This window comes from Bidens hawaiensis, unplaced genomic scaffold, assembly GCF_021521415.1.
Source record: "Bidens hawaiensis isolate Kalapana, Puna unplaced genomic scaffold, B.hawaiensis_p1.1 tig00044801_1, whole genome shotgun sequence".
NCBI lineage: Eukaryota > Viridiplantae > Streptophyta > Magnoliopsida > Asterales > Asteraceae > Bidens > Bidens hawaiensis.
In genome coordinates this window covers 5,786-15,033 of record NW_027497967.1, presented here as the reverse complement: position 1 = coordinate 15,033, position 9,248 = coordinate 5,786, and the positions used below count along the sequence as shown (strand labels likewise).

The 9,248-nt window shown below is 37.6% G+C and overlaps 2 protein-coding genes across 2 annotated transcripts; both read right to left on the bottom strand.

The window, feature by feature from the left end:
* Positions 1-249: 249 nt before the first annotated feature.
* On the bottom strand, positions 250-927 carry LOC143595221 (receptor-like protein 13). Its single transcript, XM_077074303.1, has one exon. The coding sequence runs from the start codon at positions 925-927 to the stop codon at positions 250-252; it is 678 nt and encodes a 225-aa protein (XP_076930418.1).
* A 6,846-nt stretch (positions 928-7,773) lies between these two features.
* Positions 7,774-8,451, bottom strand: LOC143595220 (receptor-like protein 13). The gene has a single exon (XM_077074302.1). The coding sequence runs from the start codon at positions 8,449-8,451 to the stop codon at positions 7,774-7,776; it is 678 nt and encodes a 225-aa protein (XP_076930417.1).
* Between the last annotated feature and the right edge of the window lie 797 nt (positions 8,452-9,248).

Below are 9,248 nucleotides of genomic sequence, written 5' to 3'. Positions count from 1 at the left end.
AAATTAATAATGGGTGAGACTGAAACTATGAATCGAATGGCATTCAAACTAATAGCGAACCTGTTGCCGTCACATGATTTTTATGGTATGCCCTTTTCAGTCCACTTCTTTTGTCACATGTATTTAGTCTCATGTATTGCAATATTTCGATTTACATTTAACACACCCATGGTTACAATTATATAGTACAACAAAAGTATTCCAAAGCAAAATTATATGTTTTTTACATATATTATAATTTATAAGAACTTATTTGGTTTCTCTGCCCCTTTTAATATTGAAAACTCTCACCGCAACCATCACGTCCACTCTCCAAAGCTTCTTGAATGACAAGACTCCAATAACACCCCAAAAACCTGTTGCAAAACCACACGTGATGTCCATGTAATACCATACCTTCTTTGGCTCATTAGCAACCTCATATGTGTGCTTGCTTATTGTAGTTGGTGGGTTTTCATGATTGGAGCAATTATTTGGCAGAGGGGCACCACACAGATCCCTGTTCCCGGCATATATTGACTGGTCAGTAAGTGTTTGCAATTGATTTCCGGTTGGAATTCTTCCTGACAAGTTGTTGTGTGACAAATTCATAAAGCTTAGAAAGTTCAAAGCTGCCATGCTTGGAGGGATCATCCCAGTTAATTGGTTGTCTGACAAATCGAGAGAATTTAACGCCTTCATGTTTCCAATGCGATCTTGAATACTCCCACTCAGGTGATTATGAGACAAATTTAGACCCATCAACAAAACAAGTGCAGTTATCTCTGGAGGGATTGCTCCGGTAAATTTATTGCTTGAAAGGTCCATGTTAATAACTAAATTCAAATTTGTTGTATAACCAAGTTGGATTCCTTTTATGACCTGTGTCACACCAGCATCAAAGCTAAAAGTACCATAATAAAGAGATGGATATGTTTCCTCAATCATCCCTCTCAACTCACCAAAACAACGAGGGATGAATCCCTTTAAGTTGTTGTGTGCGATGTCTAAAATCTGAAGATGTGAACATCTGCACAAAGATTGAGGACTACCTCCTGTGAGGTTGTTTTTATGTAATCTGAGAACCGTCAAATCTGTAAAATTTTCTCCAATCCATTTTGGTATGCTTCCAGAGAATTCATTATTGCCCAGATCCAAAACTTTCAAGGATCTCAAATTCCCCAAATTGGGGGAATTTCGCCATTAAAGTTACAATCATTCAGTTTTAACCATACCAATGATGAAATGTTTCCTAAAGAACTTGGAAGAACTCCAGAGAGCATATTTGAATTAAGTATAAGAATCCTCAAGTCCTGCAGATTCCCTACACAGTCAGGAATGTTTTCTGATAACCGATTGCCAGAAACATCGAGACTTAGCAAGTGTGTACTTCTGCACAGTGACCTTGGAAGCGGCCCGTTTAAAAGGTTGTCATGTAGAAGCAAATAATTAATATATTTGCTAAAAGGAAGATTTATCATAGATCCATTGAGTTTGTTGTGGGAGAGATCTAATTCGTAAAGCATGGACATCTTCTGGAAGAATGTTGGTAGAAGTCCATGTAGGCTAGCATTAGACAACGTCAAAATCTCAAGCTTCCTTTGAGTTTGCAACCACTTTGGAAATCCATTTGCGATCTTGCAAGATCTTAAGTTAATAATTATCAACTGGAAAGGAGGAGTCCACTCATGTGAATTGTTGAAGATCAACTTAAAATTATCAGGTGTTTGCAAGTTCTTCAACATCGAGAGGTTGGCAAAATGGGCTTCAAAAAATTGAGCCGTTTAATTGATTTAAGACTCTTATATTGGTTAGTCTTCCAAAAAATTCTGGAATTGAGCCGTTTAATTGATTATCATCTAAATACAACATCTCTAAAGCATATTAGGAACACTGAGATGTGTTTGGTGATGGACCTATCATTTCTCCTCCAATATAATTACTTGCTAAGCTTAATTCCTTTAAATGACATTGTCTCTGGATTCCAACAATCTCCATGTTATCAAATTTGTTATATGAAACATCAAGATTTAGAAGGTTAGGCATGAATGGAATTGATGTGTTCAAATTGTTTCTTTCAAGGTGAAGGACTCTTAGGGAAGTCATGTTCATTAATTCATATGGAAATCTACCTCCAATTGAATTCCCACTAAGATCAAGATATTGTATGTTAGGATGGGCACTGAAATTAAGATTATAAGTGGGTGAAAAGTGGGCATTGTGAAGGCCACAATGTGACAAATGCAATTCCAATAAGGAAGGGTTCGCTTTTAACAGTTGTAAAGAGTTCCATGCCAAACTAAGATTATAGTTTGAAAGATCAAGGAATGTTAAGGAAGTCATATTCTTGATAAGTAATCTTCCAACACATGGGATGTAAACTCACCCCGTTGTCGGTTCGCATGGTTTTGAGTTTCTTGCCCGTTTCGTTTTCCACCCTTTTCACGAAATCAATGAGTAAGCCTACAACTTGGTCTTTCGTCTTTATTGTTAAAACCCACATATAGCGGGTGTAATCGTCAACAACAAGCAAAAAGTATCGGTTGCCACCGTGTGTCTCGGGCGAAATCGCGCCACAAACATCGGCATAAACGAGCTCGAGCGGTACCTTTGCACGATAATTGGATTCTTTCGGGATATCCGATCTTGTTTGTTTTCCTAGCATACATGCATCACAAATTTGCATCGGGTGTTCGATTCTTGGCACTCCATCCGCGAGTTTCGAGAGACCCCGAAGGGCATCGAAATTCAAATGCCCCAATCGAGCATGCCATATCCATGCAACATTATGCAAATTGACTTGTAAGCAAACCGGAGAATCGACCTTTAAATTAATTTTATAAACCCGGTTAAAGGAGCGCGGTACCTTGATTAGAAGTTTTCCATCTTGTTCGAATATCCATAAGATACCGTCTTGGATCCCGATCTTGCATCCTCCTTCGTCTAATTTCCCGAGACTTATAATATTATTTTTGAGAGATGGAATGTAATAAACGTCACTCAAGGCTCGTTGTTCTCCCCTTTGACCTTCTACTACTATCGTGCCCCGACCTTCGATTTCAACACACGAACCATCACCGAAACTTACTTTACCGGTCTTGTTACGGTCGATGTTGGAAAACCATTCCGGATTTCCCGTCATGTGGTTACTCGCCCCGTTATCAAGAATCCATGTGTTTTTATCACATGGGGTTGAAGCATATTGCTTTGGATCAACCCGACCTTCTTTTAGAAAAACGACATCTTCCTTACTCCGAGCTACCGTCATCATGTTTAGACCCAGTCCGCCATCTTGAGCAAGGTTACTTTGATCGTTCGTCTCCTTGTTTCGGTTAGGACATGACGTGGCAAAGTGCCCTAGTTCATCACACCGATAACATTTAATCTTTGACCAATCCTTCTTCACCCGAGGTTCTTTCTTTTCCTGATCCACAACCTTACCCTTCCCCTTATTCTTTTGACTTGATTCGGTTCCCATCTTGCCTTTCCCATGACGCCTTTCTTGATTGCTTTTAGCTTTCCATTCTTCATATGTATATAGGAGTTGTTCTTGCTTACCAGACACGGGTTTGTCTTCATCTCCAGATCGTTCCTCAAACGCTTTTAGGCGTCCAACGGCTTCATGGAACGTCATGGTCTTTATATCGGCAAACTGTTCAATAGTAGCAACAATCTCTATATACCTCTTTCTCGGAACGGACTTCAAAAGCTTTCTCACAAGGGTCTTTTCATCAAACGGTTCTCCAAGATTGCTGGCTTTGGAAGCTATTTGGCTAATCTTGGTCGAGAAGTCATCAATCGTATCCGTTTCTTTCATCTTGAGTACATCGAACTCATGTTGAAGAGACTCAATACGTGCTTCTCGAACCCTATCAACCCCAACGAAACGAGTCTTAATTGCATCCCATATCTCTTTAGCGGTGGAAAGGTGAGCCACTTGCATCACCAATGCCTCCGGCATGCCTTGATAAAGATACACAATCGCCAACACATCTATCTTCGGATCAACTATTATTCCCGTTCTTGGTTCGATAGCCTCCAACAACCCTTGAACCTTGAAGATGGCCTTGATTTTTACCGTCCAACTTGTATAATTAGTGGGCGTAAGAATCGGAAACTGAATCGAGAGAGAACTCGGTTCTTTGGGAAAACCGACTTGATTGCTTGGCCCTCCAACTTGGTTATTTGGTTGATCACCCATCTTAATAACGAATAAGCTGGGACTTCAAAGACAAAGCAAAATAAATTGTGTTTTGCTATTCTTCAAACTCTCGTACACAAAATATTCAAGATCTTTTGACTTTTGTCTTTTGTAACTTTGTATTAAATCATGTCCACAAAACAACAAACTGATTGCAAACTTGACTTTTGTAGTTTTGTGACCAAAATAAAATAAACACAGATTGAAAGCAAAACTTCCCTTCGTTGCTTTCCGCCGACAAACAAAAGTTGCCTTGTTCAAGATCGAAATAAGGTTCTTGAAACCTACGCCTCATTGTTTACGTTCAAGAACTAATCAGTTTTCTTGAAACACGCCGCCTATTCTGTGTTCTTTGTTCACCGGCGACTAGCCGCAAACCTGGCCGGAAAATAGATGAATACCGTATCTTTCAAACTGGTTGCCGCTCTTGATCTTCGATCGATCTTAGAACCCGTCGCAGAGGTCTTGCAACCAAACGTGATTGCCTTCCTCGCCGGACTCACCTTCGATCGGAGATGCCTTGCGCCGCCTTAATTTCTTGATCGGTAATCCTCGCCGCCGATAAAGAACCCTAACCGTAGCTCTTGATACCAATTGAAGACAATAAGATTTCAAGTCTAAACCTTTATTGTATTGATTGATAAGTTGTTGTTGTTACTTGATTACAAATAACTCCTATTTATAACCATACAATTACTTGTTAGACAAGAATAGGAGAAAAACTAACTTAAAAACCCCTTTGTAAGTACAACAACTAGATCCCCGCACTTACGCAAGATTACACTAACATAAAGTAGCACAGTAAACAGGTTTGATCTTAACTTAAAACCTTATATTGCTATATTAGGTATTAGTTACAGCTAGTTAAATTGAGTAAACACCCAGTGGCTTGTAGTCTAGCTACATCGGTGTGTATACTAAAGATGTTCTACTGTACTTGTACTCCTGGGTGGTTGGGACTTGAGGCTTATAGTCTAATGCGGACATTGGTGTAGATTGTATTTCAGGATGAACTAAAGGCCTTACTTTTTTCATGAAATCAAACTAGTTCCTTATCAAGTTCATAAAGCTATATTATTAGTTACAAATCTCCATATGCTTTTGATGTCAGAAAGTAAAACTCCCTATCCCCAAAATGAAAGTTATGGTTTATTCATTCGGGTGATTTTGGTGTTTGTTTCAATACTAAAAAACAAGTCATTTTCTTACAAAAACTTCCTACAAATTTCCTACAACAAGTAGTTCCAACAGATTTCCAACAAAAAAATAAGCTCAAACTTTGCTACAATATTATCTAATAAACATTATGAATAGTTTTTGTAGGAAAGTTGTAGGAAGTTTATAACCACAAGTTTTTGTAGCAATTTTGTAAGAAAAGTTGTTGGAAAACGGTTGAAAACAATTTTCAAGCATGTGTTTTTCCAACAACTTTTTTGTTAGAAAATTGTTAGAAACTAAATTTTTCCAACAAATTTCCTGCAATTCGGTTGTAGAAAAACATCTCTTTTTCTAGTAGTGTTTTTATTATTTAATTTAATGTAAATATTTCTCTATAAACGTACGTGAGACACAAGCTCATTGACAAATAATTTGTGTCTTTGTAATAAAAAACTAATTTACAAAATATTGTAAATGATAAGTGAGTTAACGACATAGTAATGTATAGTTTTAACTTTCTGGGCTGCAGTTTTTTACTGGGCTAAGTTATTCCTGATGGCTTATCATTCTTGGCTGTTGAGTGAGCTACATTAAACTGATGGGCTTGGAAAGTAATAACTATGTCAATGGAAGGTTATAATTTATAGATGAACAATGAAGGGCTCATCATTTTTTGAAGCATAAAACAATGATTCTAAGAATATTACCAGTATCAGTTTTTGTGGTTCTTCAGTAAAGTTACTGTGAATTAGAAGTTTCAAGACCCACACAAGGTTATTCTTGTATTATGTATAGATTTTGCAGGAGAGTCTAAAGAAGGATAAAGAATCAGTGATTGGTTCTCTGAACAATAGTTGATGCATACCTCTTTTCGGATTGTTTTTTCGGTCATCATCATAGCCACAAAATAATAATAATAAAACACATGGTTGAAATATAAAGGACAAAAATACCCCCTACTTCAAAATAAAAAATTTACCAAAATAAAAAATGTAAATGACGACTGTGATGGCGGTGATGGGACAATGGTGGTGAGGCACTGAAAGTGGTGGCCGTAGCAACGGTGTTGTGGTGTGGAAACGATGATGGTGGTGGTGGCGTTTAGGCGATAGTTATCAAATGGTGGTGTCGAGAGCGTAGAGTGGAAAATAAAGGGGAATAAAAAAATAAGGGGTGAGAACGAATGTTTCTGATAAAATGAGATTACTTGTGTAATCGTTAATTCCATCCATTGACCAACCAGACACAATATTTTTCTCCATTTCCATACAATGATTCATTCAATTTATCTTGTCATTCATGTGTACCAAACGTCACCAAACTCTACCAATGCCTACACCTTTGTGTCACATGTGTATAAGTGAGGGCTATTTACACAACTACAAATATTGCGAGCACCACAAGAACCAATCAAAATAATCCATTTATTTTTGTATTTATCTAAAGTTCTAACATTACCCGTAAAATATTCCAATGCTAATATATACTCGAATTCAAATGCGTTCCTTTTAAGTGTATTCGTATATTAAAACTCTGAGGGATGAAAACTGAAACTCTTCTGATGGAACCATCGCAACTAACTCGGACGTCCCATGACAACAATCATCTACAACCCATGGCGGCGATATTTTGAAGTCAAAGAACTTTAGATGTACGTATTTAGAGGTGTGCATGGTTGGGTTTGAGCTCAAACCGGACCAAAAGCCAAAAACTCGGTTTTGAGTTTTTAAAACCATTTAGTTTCCGTTTTTTTCGTTTTTCTCAATGGGTTCGAGTCGGTTCCAGTAAGCGACAATTGGGTTTCTATGAAGAGTTCAGTTCAAATCATCGATACCAACCCATGTTCAATGGCCAATAAGAATCAAGCCCAACACAAATCCACAATACCCAATAAAACCCCTGATCCTGTACTTTTTGTTTTAATTGTAACACTATTGTGAATAAGAAGTTAAAAGACGCACACAAGGTGTGTGATGAAATGGCAAAGAGAAATTTGCTGTCATGGGTTATACTTGTATTGTGTGTATAGATTTTGCAGAAGAGATTATTAAAGGAGAAACAGTCAGAGATTGGTTCTTTGAACAACGATTGTTACATACCTCTTTTTGGATTGTTTTTCGGTCATCATTATTGTTGTTGTTGCTCTTTTGTTTCTTTTCAAAACGTTTAACTGCAAAATCGAATTCAAATTAATAATGGGTGAGACTGAAACTATGAATCGAATGGCATTCAAACTAATAGCGAACCTGTTGCCGTCACATGATTTTTATGGTATGCCCTTTTCAGTCCACTTCTTTTGTCACATGTATTTAGTCTCATGTATTGCAATATTTCGATTTACATTTAACACACCCATGGTTACAATTATATAGTACAACAAAAGTATTCCAAAGCAAAATTATATGTTTTTTACATATATTATAATTTATAAGAACTTATTTGGTTTCTCTGCCCCTTTTAATATTGAAAACTCTCACCGCAACCATCACGTCCACTCTCCAAAGCTTCTTGAATGACAAGACTCCAATAACACCCCAAAAACCTGTTGCAAAACCACACGTGATGTCCATGTAATACCATACCTTCTTTGGCTCATTAGCAACCTCATATGTGTGCTTGCTTATTGTAGTTGGTGGGTTTTCATGATTGGAGCAATTATTTGGCAGAGGGGCACCACACAGATCCCTGTTCCCGGCATATATTGACTGGTCAGTAAGTGTTTGCAATTGATTTCCGGTTGGAATTCTTCCTGACAAGTTGTTGTGTGACAAATTCATAAAGCTTAGAAAGTTCAAAGCTGCCATGCTTGGAGGGATCATCCCAGTTAATTGGTTGTCTGACAAATCGAGAGAATTTAACGCCTTCATGTTTCCAATGCGATCTTGAATACTCCCACTCAGGTGATTATGAGACAAATTTAGACCCATCAACAAAACAAGTGCAGTTATCTCTGGAGGGATTGCTCCGGTAAATTTATTGCTTGAAAGGTCCATGTTAATAACTAAATTCAAATTTGTTGTATAACCAAGTTGGATTCCTTTTATGACCTGTGTCACACCAGCATCAAAGCTAAAAGTACCATAATAAAGAGATGGATATGTTTCCTCAATCATCCCTCTCAACTCACCAAAACAACGAGGGATGAATCCCTTTAAGTTGTTGTGTGCGATGTCTAAAATCTGAAGATGTGAACATCTGCACAAAGATTGAGGACTACCTCCTGTGAGGTTGTTTTTATGTAATCTGAGAACCGTCAAATCTGTAAAATTTTCTCCAATCCATTTTGGTATGCTTCCAGAGAATTCATTATTGCCCAGATCCAAAACTTTCAAGGATCTCAAATTCCCCAAATTGGGGGAATTTCGCCATTAAAGTTACAATCATTCAGTTTTAACCATACCAATGATGAAATGTTTCCTAAAGAACTTGGAAGAACTCCAGAGAGCATATTTGAATTAAGTATAAGAATCCTCAAGTCCTGCAGATTCCCTACACAGTCAGGAATGTTTTCTGATAACCGATTGCCAGAAACATCGAGACTTAGCAAGTGTGTACTTCTGCACAGTGACCTTGGAAGCGGCCCGTTTAAAAGGTTGTCATGTAGAAGCAAATAATTAATATATTTGCTAAAAGGAAGATTTATCATAGATCCATTGAGTTTGTTGTGGGAGAGATCTAATTCGTAAAGCATGGACATCTTCTGGAAGAATGTTGGTAGAAGTCCATGTAGGCTAGCATTAGACAACGTCAAAATCTCAAGCTTCCTTTGAGTTTGCAACCACTTTGGAAATCCATTTGCGATCTTGCAAGATCTTAAGTTAATAATTATCAACTGGAAAGGAGGAGTCCACTCATGTGAATTGTTGAAGATCAACTTAAAATTATCAGGTGTTTGCAAGTTCTTCAACAT